General features: G+C 43.6%; 1 protein-coding gene across 4 annotated transcripts in view; it reads right to left on the reverse strand.

Moving 5' to 3' along the window:
- The window catches only part of BCAS3 (BCAS3 microtubule associated cell migration factor), a 745,665-nt gene that overhangs the window by 377,551 nt on the left and 352,229 nt on the right, over positions 1-15,885 (reverse strand). For 3 of the 4 annotated variants that reach the window (XM_055001162.1, XM_055001160.1, XM_055001163.1), the window contains one exon: positions 10,172-10,216. The exons of the other annotated variant lie outside the window; for it this stretch is intronic. In XM_055001162.1, the coding sequence (XP_054857137.1) occupies positions 10,172-10,216 (45 nt within the window). The remainder of the gene's footprint in view (positions 1-10,171; positions 10,217-15,885) is intronic. 4 annotated transcript variants of the gene reach the window in all.

The raw sequence follows: 15,885 nt of genomic DNA on the forward strand, positions 1-15,885 counted from the left end.
TGGCTTGCATAAGGGGAAATACCTCCCCAGGTCTAATTTGTCTCCCTATTCTGTCACCTTTAAAGCAACTTGAAACCCTGCACCTGAGGCAGCCCAATCGCCTTGCCTCATAGAAGAGCAAGTCATGGAGAGACAGGAGGGCCCCTCTCACCTGAACCTACCCCGCCAATCACGGAGACAGAAGAAATATGGTCGTTCAAACCCCCACCCCCTTCCATGACAACAGTTAAGGGAGAGTAAATTATTCCTGCAAGAGGAAGGTGCTCACACACTTTAGACCTCCCTACATCTAGGCAGAGCACTGACTCCTGGGAGGAGCTCTTTCGCTGGCAGCCAGTGGTAAGCAGAAAGGTCACTTCCACAGAGCCTCTTTCCGAGCCCTCGATGCCCCAAAGAGTTATGATTTTTCACAATGCAAGTATAAACAGTTTTAAAGGAAATGGAATAAAGTATGTTCTATTTACACCAAATCTCTAAAACAAACGTCTTCTCCAACACACGCTGAAGCTCTGGCTTGCCGTGCCAAAACATTTTCAGTTTAAGACTGATGTTTTGTAGACAGAAAGAGGCAGCCTTGTAAAACATGATTACTCTTGCGGTTAAAACTTAAATGGGAAGAGAGGAAGAAGGGAGAAACTTGGTATATTATATTTGCTTTAAATGTATTTGGCAAGAGGAGGGATATCTTGAACCAATGTCATCAAATCCATACTGGAAAGGTTTATAACTTTGGAATCTTTAATATTATTACCTCTCGGCCCTCCTGCTGACACCCCCGCCCACCCAACCTTAACATTACCCTAGAGTATTCATTAAGGCATTCCAATTCAAATTACCTTCTCCTATAAAAGAAGACCAATTGTTTTCCAAATTGATGGACATGGCTACACTTTTTTGAAAACTCTAGTTTCACGTAAATGCAATTGTTGAATGCTGGCTTGGAAATAATAAATCAGCCTCCCTCTAGAAGTATACAGGAGTTGTGTTTTCAAGCTTTATTAATTATTTTAAAAATATGAAGAAAGGCAAGTGGTGGCTGATTTCCTCCGTTTCCAGTGCTTGCACTGTGCACATGTGCATGCCAACATATACCACTTAACCTGTCAACACCTTGTAAATTATGGCAATTGGAGATGCTAAAAAGAAAAGTTTGGACTTGCTATAATACCTTAGCCATACGAACAAAAACATACAGTGCGTTAAGCCACACGTTTCTTTGAGCAGACATGAACTATTCAAACAATCAAGCACTGTGGGAAGCTAAGAGTTAATCTCCTGCTTTGCAGGAGATTCAGCAGACACTAGAGAAATTTTCTTATCATTTAAGATGGTTTCGAATTGAGCACTAAGCACGTATAAGGCATTTGGGACTGCAAACCAGGAATTCAGACAGGAGTACTCATCAGGTGCCTCTTTGTTACTGGAATAGTATGAAAAGAGAGGGATCTGCTGATTTGGTTTTTGCTGCTCTACTGCACAGCCACTACAGACGGCCAGAAAGAGTACTGCAGCTTCCAGCCCAGGAGGATCGAATGATCTGAGGAGCCAACAGGGACGCTGACACTGACTGACTCCAATCAATGGAGGATGGACCCCCTGCTCAATCTGCAGTCATAACTGCTATTGAGCAGTCAGTATGCCTGCTTCTCAACTTCCATCCCTGACAATGTGGTCTGTACTCTGAACCCTTATATAAGCTATAGTCTGTTTGCAATATCTGGCAACTAGAGATGGGCACGAACTGAAATACAAACCAAAGTTCGTGATGAACCAGGCTGGTTTGTGGTTCGTGAACTGGCGGTTCGTCAAAGCATATTTCTGATTAACCGCCACGAACTTTAGGCTGGTTCTTTTGGTTCGTTTTTTGGTTCGTCACTGCAGACAGCCTGGTGCCAATCAATCAGCTTCCTAGGCAACAGGGGATGGACATCCTGCAGATCTTCTGGTGACCCAGAAGTGGCCTTCTGCTGGCCTGGAAGTGACCTTCTGCTGACTCAGAAGTGACGATTTGCTGACCTGGGTGTGACATTTTCACAAACCAAACGAACCGGGGCAGGTTCGTGAAAGTTCGTGGTTCATGAAATGCGGCAAACCATGAACCACACGGTTTGGTTTTTTTCAGTTCGTGCCCATCTCTACTGGCAACACAAGTAAAAGATTAATAATGCATGTATATGTGTATGTGTAATATATATAATTTGTTTTAGAAGAAAACTTTACTCTTTAAGAAAAAATGACAAGTATTGCTGGCTCTGGAACATACCATGGAAGTCCCTGTACACACACACTGCAGACAACTGCAGTGGTAGGGCTGACCTACACAATATTTTTTAATGAGTTGGGTCTGGGTTTTCCCCTGCACCCACATGGCAGCTGCAGAGAACATCATTTTTAAAGCTTGTGGGGGCCTGATTTGTCTCAGCAGTGCACCATGGGGGAGGAGGGACTCCTGCCTCCCCTCCATGCTGTTTTCCCAGCCCCAACAGGGAGTTACATGCATGACCTAGGAGGTGCATGGATCTAACTCAAAAACATATCATGTAGTTTGGCCATAGAAGTCCCCAAAGTTGGTTCACAACACAGCCCTGGAACCCATGGCATCTGCTAAAAACTCAGGGATATTTGTCATAAATATGGCTAGAACTATAGGAGAACAATTACTGGGTATGACCAAAATGTTATTCAAGACATCTATGCACACAGAAATAGGGCTAGCTCAGCCCCGTAACTAGATATGCCACAAAGAGTCTAGGGGCTTAGAACAAAACAACCTTGGAGAGGGGCATAAAATAATAGAGTTACTCCGTTGTGTTGCCATGTGTAGATTAGAAGAGCCATCTAACTCATACCAATGCATACAATGTACCAAGGTCCTGGTGCAGGGAGTATCTGAGAATAGTAGGGATATACCACTGCACAGAGCCTGGCAACATTATTCGAGGATAGTTACATTGGTGGAGGGACAAAAGATATGCAGATGCAGGAGAACTTATAACGACTAATTCTACACAGACTTTGTTAATACAAAAAGTAGCAAGAATGAACTGCCTGTTGTTATATGTTTCAATAAGATGTTTCAAATATGGATCATCTTGTTTGGTGTATGAAATCGTAAGATAATAGTCAAGAATTTGAGTGTCTGAAGCAGCTCGTTAAGAAACGGTTCTGTAACCCTATACCTATAACAAGCTAAACTAATTGCGAGCTTCCTCTTTGGAGGGGCTCCTTGCCTGTGACCTTCATATCTTTAGGTAAGATACTTTTTTGGACTCGTGTAATTGCTCTCCTTTAATGATCTATGTAGTTATAATGGATGATTCTTGAGTTAACATCAAGAATACTGAATAATTATTTTGTATTAATCAAGGCTTAAAATGGAAGCGGAGATTCCATAATTGTATTATTTGTGTACAATATCCAGTAATGAACCTAAGACTTTATCTGTGGTGTGCCTCTTGCCAGGAGTTAAATTATTTGATACAGGAAAGCTAACTAGACACTCAGGGCTTCTTAAGTGCTTGCCTATATCTGAATAAGGCCTGACCAGAGTCATCCAGGACATACTGAAGAGAGTAATGTTATGTGTACCGTGTATGTCAAGTGTGATAAATGAATGTATGTTCAATTTTATCACCTATCAATAGGTGATAAGGTCGCTTAGTAAGGTCGCAGAAGATGCAAAACACCCAGGACCTGTGCAGTCTTCCTTAGGGAAATGACCTCCAGAGCTGGAACAGTGGTTATGAGTGAGCCCCATGCTCCGGGGCTCACTCATAGAGCAAAAGAATTTAAATATCACCTAGAGCAAAAGAATTTAAATATCAGTTTAAGCACGAGCTCCCTGGATGTCTACAAACTGGTGTCTTAAGAAGCCAGTGTGCATTCAGGAAAATGGCACACAAACTTCTGAATTTCACATGTTTAAACTACCCAAGTTAGCCATTGCAATCTGGCTTGCATGATACTGCCAATGTGGATTTCAGGACTGAATAAATTATACTCCCCACCACCGAGCAAAAGAATAATTTATTCAGATCTCAGCATATGTGCTAAGAGTACTACATGTGTGTGTCATGTGCCATCATGTTGCCTCCGACCTATGGCAACCCTTTGAATGAAAGATCTCCAGAATGCCCTATCATAAACAGACTTGCTCAGATCCTGTAAACTGGAGGACGTGGCTTCTTTTACTGAGTCAAGTCGTCTCATTTTATGTACTATACAGGGGTTTCAAATGGTATATGGTGCCTTGTAGGCTCATTGCTGATTACACTCAGCCATTAAGGGAGGGGCTGGGGCTCAGTGGCAGAAGTCTGCTTGGCATGCAAGATGGTCCAGGTTCAGTCCGCATCATCTCCCGTTCGAAGGATCAGGTAGTGGATTACGCGAAAGCTTTCTATCTGAGACCCTGCCAGCCAGAGCACACAAAACTGACTTTAATAGATTAATGGACTGATTCCGTTTAAGGCAGATTAATGTATATATTTTTTAAAAACCTGACATGGCTGTTACCAAAATATTCTTGGGTTTGTTTGTGATAGTTAATTACTCTTGAATAGAGAATAAAGGGGGATATATATGCTGAACATCTTGCAATTTCTTTTAATTTGAAAATCAATTCTAAAAATTAATGCATTTTGAATGGAAAAAAACAGCCAGAAGCCAGAAGAATACTTCAGAATCAGAAACTGAAAAATCCACATCCATGATTCAAAACTGTATGCATATTATTTTACAATGTAACTAAAAAAGAAAAACCTCTGACCATATATTACAAGATTTCATTGCTTATATTTCATGGAATAAACTATGTGTTAGGTAAAGACATTCTGCTACTCACATATAACCATAATACAAATCTAGAAGGGCAAAATCCATTGGCTTTCACAAATACTCATTCCACAGAGACCAATGGAATTTTTCAGTGTGCAGTAAAAGTGCTGAAGATTTATAGAGACACATCACAGAGTAAAATCGAAAAGAGCCCAGTAGCACCTTTAAGACTAACCAACTTTATTGTAGCATAAGCTTTCGAGAATCACAGTTCTCTTCGTCAGATGACGCATCTGACGAAGAGAACTGTGATTCTCGAAAGCTTATGCTACAATAAAGTTGGTTAGTCTTAAAGGTGCTACTGGACTCTTTTCGATTTTGCTACTACAGACTAACACGACTAACTCCTCTGCATCTATCACAGAGTAACAAACCCATGTTTGCTTCCAAATACACACTTAGGGAGCCACAGTCAGGCCAACTTTGCTTACAGTCATTGTGCAGCTGTATATCTGATGCACGGGAAACACCTGCCTGTCTTGTACAGCCTTGACATACGGTGGGTTCTCTTCAGAGACAGGGGAGACCCAGCACTTACCTGCAGGGTGTCTTCCCATGCATGCTCCTGGCAGGGTGTAATGGCATCACTGCTGGGAGTGATGTTATCACACAGACCCCACGATTGCGCTCAGCCTTCACACAGGGCCAATTTGGGCCCCCAAATGGGCCAAATTGGCCTGGCATGAAGCTGGGAGCACTTCCATATTTAACTTGTCACCAAAACCAGTGTGGGACTTGGGTAAGATCAGCACTCATGGGATAAGAGGAGGTGGTCCTCTTATGGATTAAAAATTGGTTAAATGACAGAAAGCAAAGAGTGGGAATGGCCAGTTCTTGCAATGGAGGGAAGTTTCAGGATAGCGAGAACCAAAGCCAACCATGAAGAGCTCCAGGTTGTTCTCCACAACCTGTGAGCGGGAAACCATGTGGCCAATGAAGTCCAGTGCAGGCAAGTGTAAAGTGATGCACACTGGAATCAAAAATTCTAACTTCAAGTATTGTTAGTGGAGTCTGAACTTGTTGAGAATGAGAGGGAAAGAGACCTTGAGGTCATAATTGATAGCTCAATGCAAGTGTCAACTGAGCGTGTTGCAAAAGTGAAAATGACAAACTCTACTGGGGAGTGTTAGGAAAGGGACTGAAAATAAAACAGCCAATATTATAATGCCCCTGTATAATGCATCCTCATTTGGAACAGGGAAAGGCTGAAGAGTGTGGGACTTTTCAGTTTGGAAAGAGATGACAAAAGACGTGACAATGGTTTATACAATTGTGTACGGAGTAGAGAGAGTGGGCAGAGAGCTTTTTCTTCCTCTCCCAAAATACTAGAAAGCATCCTGTGAAGCTGATGGGCAGCAAATTCGGGACAGACCAAAAGAAATACTTCTTTACATGACAAGTGATTAAGATGTGGAATTCACTTCCAGAGAATGAAGTGATGGTGACATGCGTAGAAGGCTCTAAAAGGAGGTTAGCCAGATTCATGAAGAATTGGTCTATCAGTGGCTACTAGCCATGGCGATTGAGGGGATCTTCCAGATACAGAAGCAGTAAACCTCTAAATACCAGTGCCGTAAAGCAATTTCAGGGAAATTGCTCGGCCTCTGTGTTCTGTACCGTATCCTCCGTAAATTTGTCTAGTCCCCTTTTGAAGCTGTCTGTGCTTATGGTCATCATGACATCCTCTGAAAGTGAATTCCACATTTTAATCACTCGTGTAAAGAAGCATTTCCTCGTGTCCATCCTGAATCTACTGTGCATCAATTTCATTGGGTGCCCTTCCTCTCTCTCCACCATGCTCCCCACACTTCCAAGAAATGATATCTGGAAACAGTTAATTAGTCTGTTGCAAAAGCCCATTCCAAATTCCTGCTGAAGGAGATTCTCATTTTCTTTCTTTTCTTTTCTTTTTTTTAAGTTTAAATCAACCACTAAAAATAATTATAGGCCTTTTTTCGTACTCCACACAAGCAAATACAGCTGACGAATCCATGCTCAATTTTGCTGACATAATTTTAGGTCTCATTAAGACCTTAATGAAAACAGCATGCAGGCCATCCCCCTCCCCCGCAAACCAAGCTCTCTCTTTTTTTTAATTCTTCCAATGTCTGCATAAGCAAACAAAGGTTCATTTTCCTGAGCGCACTGCAGCCACAGCATCAAACAGACCACAAGAGACTCTTGCAAGAGCGAATACAATGATTTAAGGTCTATTACATTTCATATGTTCCTCACTTTAATCTAGGGCTTTTAATCTTGGCGCAGGCCAACGTCATCCCTGGCAGACCAGGGATGGTGAGAGTCCTGACGGACCTTACAAGCATCCACTTAATTTCTCCCAACGTGAGCTGGTGATGTACGTTGGACAGGCAATCCACACTCAAACATTCCTTTTATTTTTTTAAAGGATCCATTGAAGGGGGGGAAATCACATCTGTGGAGAGCGGTCTGAAGACTAATAATAAAAAGGAATAATCCTTCACAGTTGCAAGCACTTTAGAGTGTTCAAAGCATTGCATATACATTCGCCTCAATAATCCATACAACAAAACCAGAAGGGAAGATGAGGCAGGGATGGTTCATATATTAGCAGAGTTCTTTGGAACACATGAGAAGCCACATCACCTGCTATTTGCTCCTTTCAGCTGGAGATTCTGGGGATTGAACCTGGGATCTTCTGTATGCCAAGCAGATGCTCTGCCACTGAGCCACAGCCCTTCCTGGGCCACCAACCAGAGGGGATCGGAGGACCAAAATTCCAGAGGCCCCAGTTGCCTGTGGAGCCAGGCAAGCAATGCATAGGCTTGTATCCCAGGAGCATGGCCAGTTCGTGCAACTCTTGCTTCACAAAACAGCAAGGTGAGAGGAGGCACTCTGCCTTCACGTCGCACCTTACACAAGGTGTGTGCGGAAGGCACACAGTCCTTCACCACAGGAATACTTGTCCATAAACAGGATTGTAGAGGGTTCCTCAAGGACGCGTATTAAGTTCAGGGCTGAAGTAAATCTTGGTCTGGGGACTGCCTGGCTCAGTCCTAGCTTAGCCACCATGCTGTGCTACGCTACCTCAGGTGAGATTTTTTAAATTTATTTATGTCATTTGTAGACGTAACATAGATGTAATAGTGACACTCTGCAGATCCAACTCTAAGCAAGACCTTCTGGGAGGAGCAGAGGAGGACGAACACAAAGAAATGAATAAGTGACCAGGCTTATTCATCTACACTCCACCTTCCTCCCCAGTGGGGACCTACAGCAGCTTACGTCATTCTCCTCCCCTCCATTTTATCACCACAACAACCTTGTAGGGTAGATTACACTGAGAGGGTATGACTTGCTCATAGTCAGCCAGCAATCTTCCATGGCGCAGTAGGGATTCGAGCCTGGGTCCCCCGGGTCCTAGTCCGGCACTCTAAGAACTATACCACGCCGGCTCTATCCATAGAAGGAAAGGTTTCTTTTTGGGATGGTCTTCAGATTTACCAGTCTTGACAGGAAAGAGAACAGCGCAACAGAGGTGCCTAACCCAGGCTCCCAGCATCGACTCTTTGGCTGAGGTTGAGGCACTGGAGATCTCTTATTGCTGCTGGGAGATTGTGGTCATGGGCCCCGGAAAAGATCCTGGCTGTAGACAAGGTGAATTGAGGCAACACATCTGGACTGGGTTGCAAGTGCAGGAGCGAGAATGCAAGTCTACCAAGAGCAGGGAATTGGGGGACGGGGACAGCATACTGAGGCCCTGGTCACTCTGGGGTCCACAGAGCCTGGTGAGTCATATGGTGTCTGGGTTGAGTCTGGGTGCACAAAATGAATCTTTGGAGGCCCACGGCGACTCTCAGAAGCCTTTCAGAAATGACTCACTGCCGGTAAGTGATTATGAGTTGTTCACCACTGGAATCCAACACCAAGTAGCAGGAACGGCTAGCCAGAATTGGGTACACAGCTTAACAGGCTGTGGCTGAAAGGGAGTATGTTAGGCCTGGACAACAGCACTTCTTTGAAGTCTCTTGTATGTTTGTTAACTGGAAAAAGTAGTGACATACTTGACAAACAGCTCCTGTCCTGCATAGTACCAGTTCTGAACATTGCGTGGGCAAGGAACTCTTTTCTAAAAATGATACCCAAACATTATCTGCCCCATTTTCAAATAAACACATTGATGCAATGCAGGCTGACTGTGAATTCAGGTTGTGAGGAAAGGATACCTTTGTTAAAGATTTATTTTAAAATCTTGTAAAGCCTATTTGATCAGACATTTTTGATGGGGTGGTAACACTAGACCTACATGGCATTGCAGGGGGGGGGGGGAGCTGCCACAAGCCTAAATAGTAAATACCAATAATATAATCTGCTTAAAGGTTTTTTTAAAATATAGTTTTAATATAATAAAAATGCAAGTTTTAATACAATTAAAATACTAAGTGACAATTGCTGGTCATTCATTGCAGTGTCTTCATGGACGCTAGTTTGGCTCCAGTGGATTTGTTTCACTACTGGAAGTACTTTCATCTGGCAGAAGCTGCCTTCTCCAGACCCAAGATGCTCAAAAGCACCTCTTACAACAGTGGAAAGCTCTGATTGCCATGGGCCACTAGCCCAAAGGGCGGAAGGAAGGTCTTACTGGGGGACTGTATAGAATATTACTGGCCTGTTTTCCACTGGTGAAAAAGCTAAAAGCTTATTTCCTTTTTTAAAAGAGCCTGAACATTGTGAAGAAAGCCAGACCCTCAGGGGTTGCCCTACAGTAGCAACTGGCGATCACGGTAGGACAGAAAACAATGAAGATGGGTTGTAGCTGGAGCAGCAAGGTCTCTATCATGCCACCTTCAAGTATTCAAAAAACGATCTATGCACAGTCTCAAGATAGCCATGGCCTGCAGGAAATGTCTCTGGCGCAGATACATCAACAGAGAACAAAGACTATCTGCTTAACAATATAAGGGCAGAACTAAACGTGAGGGCAAACCCAGGGCTGCCGCAGAAACGTGGCAACTCTGTGTTGAGTTCTCCTCTTGGAACTCCTTCCTAGCTATGGAAATGTGGGCCATGAGCTCATCATTTGGGGCATTTTTCTATCTGGCATTACATTGCTGGCTACTTTGCTGAAGGACTGAGGAAATGCAGGATGCAATGATGCCTCAAGTGTGAGATGGGGTTACCGTTTTCATCAACAATTCACGCTTAGCATCACGTTTAGTTCCGCCCCAAATCATGCATAATCTTCATGTAAAGAATCAGCTCATGCAATTTTTTTTTTATTTTAAAAAGCAATGAATGGTGATTTTCAGTGAGTACAGCAAATTAATGAGAAGGCATGCTGGGATTGAACTGAACTCACCAAGGAGCTTTTATGGAAAAACATCCTGCTCCAAACAGGTAAGGTCTTCATGGAAAGGGAGGGAAAATGCACAGAAATTAGATGAAAAATTCATCATCATTGTTGTCATCAACAAGCAACAGTGTAAAATCATGCTATCAAAAAATTATAAAGTTGGCAGTTTTGAAAAGAAAATTACTATCTTTCTAAAATGCATTGCAAGGAAAGTGTAAGCCACCCTCTCCAAGGAAATAGAGGGTGGAACAACACATTAATAGGAATACAGAGCTGCCCCTGATGGCGGCAGGCTCAATGCTGAGCTTCTCCTCCCCCTCCATAATGTGTTGTACAACTTCCTTCTTATCCCAACATCATTTAGGGCTTACTGTCACTGAAGTGCCACTGCCATGTCTTGGTTACATAGACTGCAGGTGGAGGAAGCCTTCCACTGAAAAAAAATAACTGCACATAGAAAACTAGATGCCAGAGGAGAAGGAATCTAGCCTAGCCTTCTCCATGATATGTTAGTCATTATACAGGTATGTTAATGGATCCTGTGCACCTGTCCTTGTAGTGTGAAATGGTGCAGTCCAGTCTGAAGTGGCACTGCCCCGGCACAGTTACACTCCCTAGACTGAACATAGGCATTTCCTTACCAAGCCAGCAAAAGCAAATGATAGAGAAACTCATAAAACGATGCCAAGAATGAGTAGTAAGTTGTACTACTCATTAAGGAGGGGAGAAGAACTCCACACGGGAGTTCTTGTTTTCAGTGGCAATACTGTGTTTGCTGTTACATGTAGCTATACCCAGAGGTGTAAAATCTATAGGGAAAAAATCCACCAGCATTGCTGCAATTGCTTGTAAGTCAACTCTGTACAACACGCTCAGGGTCCTGTGGTTGTTCCCAGCGAGCTCTTTCAAGCAATAAACAGTTTGGTACTATGAAATGTGGAAAGGTATACAAAGCTGTGCAGGGTTTGTGAGGCAATCCTTTCTTAGGAATGTGCTCCCCATCACACTCACATCAGGCTAATTCCACTCACTCCTTACTCGCCCTTTTGGACCAAATGGTATCAACATGGAGCCCCACGCAGTGACTCTCAGGAATGTTCCAAAAGTGTGACATTTCTCCCTCCCTTGTGCTACTCAAGCTCAAATTGCTGGTGGAGGTAGATTCAGAATTCGGGGGTGGGGAGGAATCACTGATTCATACACGCATAATAAAATGGTTGAATTCACAGCCACCAAATTATAAAGATGGTCTCTAGTAGACATGGGCACGAACTGCATTATGAACCAAAAAAACCCACGAACCACCTGATTGTCTGTTCACGAACCAGCGGTTCGTGAAGGTCCATGGCCAATGAACCAGCATTCGTTGGAAGCCCGGTTCGTTGCATTCGCCCGCGGTTCATGAACCCAGACAGTCAGGCACCATCAATCAATTCCCTTGGAAACAGAGCTGGGGGAATGCCTGAACTCTGTCTGCACTCCTTCTGTCACCCTGGAAACTTGAATTGAAGCCCAGCTTACCTTGATTGGCAGGTTTTCCTTCCAACCATGGAGCTGCAAATTGGTTACAATTGGTTACATGGGAGAAGACACCCGGGGGGAGGGAGGGGAGGGGGGTGTTCTGTAGCCATGGGCACTCCAATCTCATCCCTGAAAACCCTGATAGGCAGTTCCGACGGCTAACCCCTTGTACACTGGGCCAATGTCAACTGGTGGCTCTAATTGTATCGAATGGGAGTTTCCTGGGGGCCTCGGATTGGAGAGGGTATAACTCCAAGATCCCTATTGCAATCTTGACCAAACTTGGTTGCTGGCTGGAGGAGAGCCTGCTAAACACTCCCTGGGAATATGGGCTCTCTAAGTCCAATGGGGGCCGTTCTGGCACCCACGAACCATGAACCTCGAACTGGTTCATCTGCGGGAAATGTTAGTTGCAGTTCGCTGGTTTGGGTTTGTCGTTGGCACTGAACCACGAACTGTTCGCATGTTAAATTTTTTTGGTTTGTGCCCATGTCTAGTCTCTAGCTCAGATGGCTTTGAAAAGTACACTGTACAAATTCACTATGAACAGGTCTACCAGAAGCTACAAAGCAAAATAACTACACGGAATTTCCATGAGCAGAGGTGGTATTCTGAACCCAGAATACCACCTCTGCTCATGGAAATTCCGTGTAGTTAATTTGCCCCTCCAGATGCTTGGAGGGGCAAACATCAAGAAGAGACTACCAACTGTGTGCTTGGCTGACCACTACCGAAAACAGAATGCTGGACTAGTGGACCTTCTTATGACACCGCAATGTATCACTTAATCTTGAGCACCGTCTACACAGGATTCCATTAGACTTTTTAAGAGAAGGGAAAGCCTCACACGTGCACATGCTCATAGCCCAAATTTCACATGACCTAGTGCTTCCTATTCATTTGTGAGGGAAGGTAACGTACATGGGGTGTGCATGCGCCCTCCCCGACTCTAATTATTAGACCTGTGGCAGGATGCATTACTGGTGTTTGAATCAGGGCTGGTGCATCCAATGGCATAAGTTTTCTAAGACAGAAAGGTTGAGAAACAGCCTGAAGATTAAACAAAACACGTCTGGGGTTTAATTATTTTTAAATACCATGTTCAACAGAACGAAACAAAACCTCAGAAGGTGGTTGGTTTTTCAGAGAAGAAATGAAAGCCAGAATGTGGCAGTTACAACAATTTGGTTCAGGGAAATATAGACTCAAAGCCCTGTTCAGCCATGGACCTCTGTAGGGTGGTCTTCAGCCAGTTATTACCTCACAGGGTCACTGTGTGGATAAAAAGGGATTATTCCCATGGATGCTGCCCTTGGGATCTTTGGGTGGGATGCTGCTGTGATTGAATAAAATAAGAAATCACAAATATGTGCACTGGTCATCTGGATAAATGCTTTCATCATGCAGGGTCCTTCAAAATTAATCTCCACAGCAAGATTCTGCAATGCATCATTCTTATGTCCCTTTTACAAAAGAGAACAAAATATGAGAAACTACGATTTGGCCCAAGCCTGTCTAGCAAGTATGTGGCTGGCGAAGAAATAGCAACCAAGCAAAAAGCACAACGTAAATCCTAAGTATTATCATTGTTATAATTGTGGGATTGGCAGACCTTTCTGGTAGCACCCAAGGTTATGATAGATCCTGAATCTAAGGCCCATTAAAGGATATCAGGCCAAGATTCAGCCAGCACCACTCCCTGGCTCTGGCCAAACCAGGAAAGAAGTGGCTTAAAGTTAAGGGCCCCATACAGGATCCCTCCTAAGATTTCCAGGCCTGCTTTGAGCCCATGCTGAGCAACTAAGAAAGGCTGCTTGTCCAAGCTACTAGGGCTGCTTCTGTCCCTCACCCCAGTGATCTCACAGAGGGTTACTGGTCTCTTGCAACTCCACGGGTGTACAGAATGAACAGAATTCTGAAAGATTCTATTTCATGAGATAAAGCAAATTTCTAGTCCTCACCAATATGAAAAATGCTTGAAACCATGCGGGCAACCAGAAATCTCAGAATCGAATTTCCAGTGATAGGGGACAGGGTTCCACTGCTTTGCACAGCTCCTTCATCCCACCCCCAAGACAGAAAAATCTGAATAAATTATGCAAATTAGAGAAACAATGGCATTTTTGTGCATTCACATTATTTACATATAGCACATTACAGAACTTTTCATGGTACAAATGTCAGTCCCTGGCAGTTGGGTGCCTAAGTTCTCCACAGTTAACACACAGGTGTTCCAGTTGAAGTAACTTTATTAGAGATCTACTTAGTACAAGGTGCATCAACAGGTGAAATTGGCAGAAGTGACGTAGGTGGGGCTAGCAATGTTAGTTATAGGGAATGTTCCCATCAAGGGAAAGAGGACCGTGGGGGGCGGGGTTGTAGTGAAACATTGTTTTAGAGCAGACAGTGAGAAAGATGAACTTATCTTTGGTTTTCAGAAGGAGTGCCCCACGAGCCAGCTTTGGTAGGCAGTCAAGGACACTGGCTCCGGAGCGAGAAAGAGAAAGTAAACATTTGTAACATTTGTAAGATAACCCACTGCCATGGAGCAATAAAGAACTTCCCATACTCTCAGAAGCCAGAGGCAGAACCCTTTTACATTCATGGCAGAAATGCAAGAGGCATATGTGACAACAATATTTTGACTGATTGGGTGCAATTTGGGGGGGCACACAACACACCCTAAGAAGGGCTGAGAGGAAAAAAGAATCTCAAAGAGGTTTTCAACTACACTTTCTACCCAACAATTCACAGAAGAGGCAATGCAATACCTCCCCCTCGCCCCACTCCGCTTAGCTGAAGAAGACTCAAGTTTGCAAAGAACTGACCAAAATGTGGCCTGCTACCAACATTCATGTCAAAGATGATCCTTCCTTTTCTGAGCTGCTTCACATAGCATTGCTTGGTGTGCATTAATACGGAAGGACAGTGTACAAAAGTTACAAGAGACACCCTCCTCAAATCGACAGCACCAGATGGCTGGGTTGGGTGACAATAACAAAGCAATGTCAAGCCAAGGCGATCACAGGGACTGTCCAATGCCATTGGCTTCACTGTGTGCATAAAACAGATGATTGCTATTTAAGATTTTTTTAAAAAAAGAATGGGTTTACATACAATTTTTCAAACTATTTGGGACAAAAAATACATTTAAATGGATATTTTTAAAAATCTAAATTATTTCATGTTGATAGATTGAGATGGGTAGCTGTATTACAGGCCAGTCAGCCTGACGTCAATACCGGGTAAGTTGGTGGAAACTATTATCAAAAATAAAATTAGTGGGCACATTGATGACCAAAAGCTGATGAGGAAAACTCAGCATGGGTTCTGTAAGGGAAGATCTTGTCTCACCAATCTGTTAGAGTTCTTTGAGGGAGTGAACAAACAAGTGGACAAGGGAGACCCGATAGATATTGTTTATCTTGACTTCCAGAAAGCTTTTGACAAAGTTCCTCATCAAAGGCTCCTAAGTAAGCTCAGTAGCTATGGGATAAAGGGCCAAGTCCTCTTGTGGATCGAAAACTGGCTAATTAATAGGAAACAGAGAGTGAGTATAAACGGGCACTTCTCACAGTGGAGGGTGGTGAGCAGTGGGGTGCCACAGGGGTCGGTATTGGGTCCAATGCTTTTTAACTTGTTTATTAATGATTTGGAATTGGGATTAAGCAGTGAAGTGGCTAAATTTGCAGATGACACGAAATTGTTCAGGGTGGTGAAAGCCAGAGAGGATTGTGAGGCACTCCAAAGGGATCTGTCGAGGCTAGAAGAGTGGGCATCCATGTGGCAAATGAGGTTCAATGTAGCCAAGTGCAAAGTAATGCACATTGGAACCAAAAATCCAAAATATAAATACAAGTTGATGGGGTCTGAACTGGCGGAGACTGACCAAGAGAGAGATCTTGGAGTCATGATAGATAACTCACTAAAAACGTCAGCACAGTGTGCGACTGCCATAAAAAAAGCTAATGCTATGCTAGGGGTTATTACGAAAGGGATTGAAAACAAATCAGCCGGTATCATAATGCCTCTGTATAAATCGATGGTGAGGCCTCATTTGGAGTACTGTGTACAGTTCTGGTCGCCACACCTTAAAAAAGATATCATAGCACTGGAAAAAGTACAGAGAAGGGCAACTAAAATGATTAAAGGGTTGGAACACTTTCCCTATGAGGAAAGATTGAGGCGCTTGGGGCTCT

This window comes from Eublepharis macularius, chromosome 17, assembly GCF_028583425.1.
Source record: "Eublepharis macularius isolate TG4126 chromosome 17, MPM_Emac_v1.0, whole genome shotgun sequence".
NCBI classification, from domain to species: domain Eukaryota; kingdom Metazoa; phylum Chordata; class Lepidosauria; order Squamata; family Eublepharidae; genus Eublepharis; species Eublepharis macularius.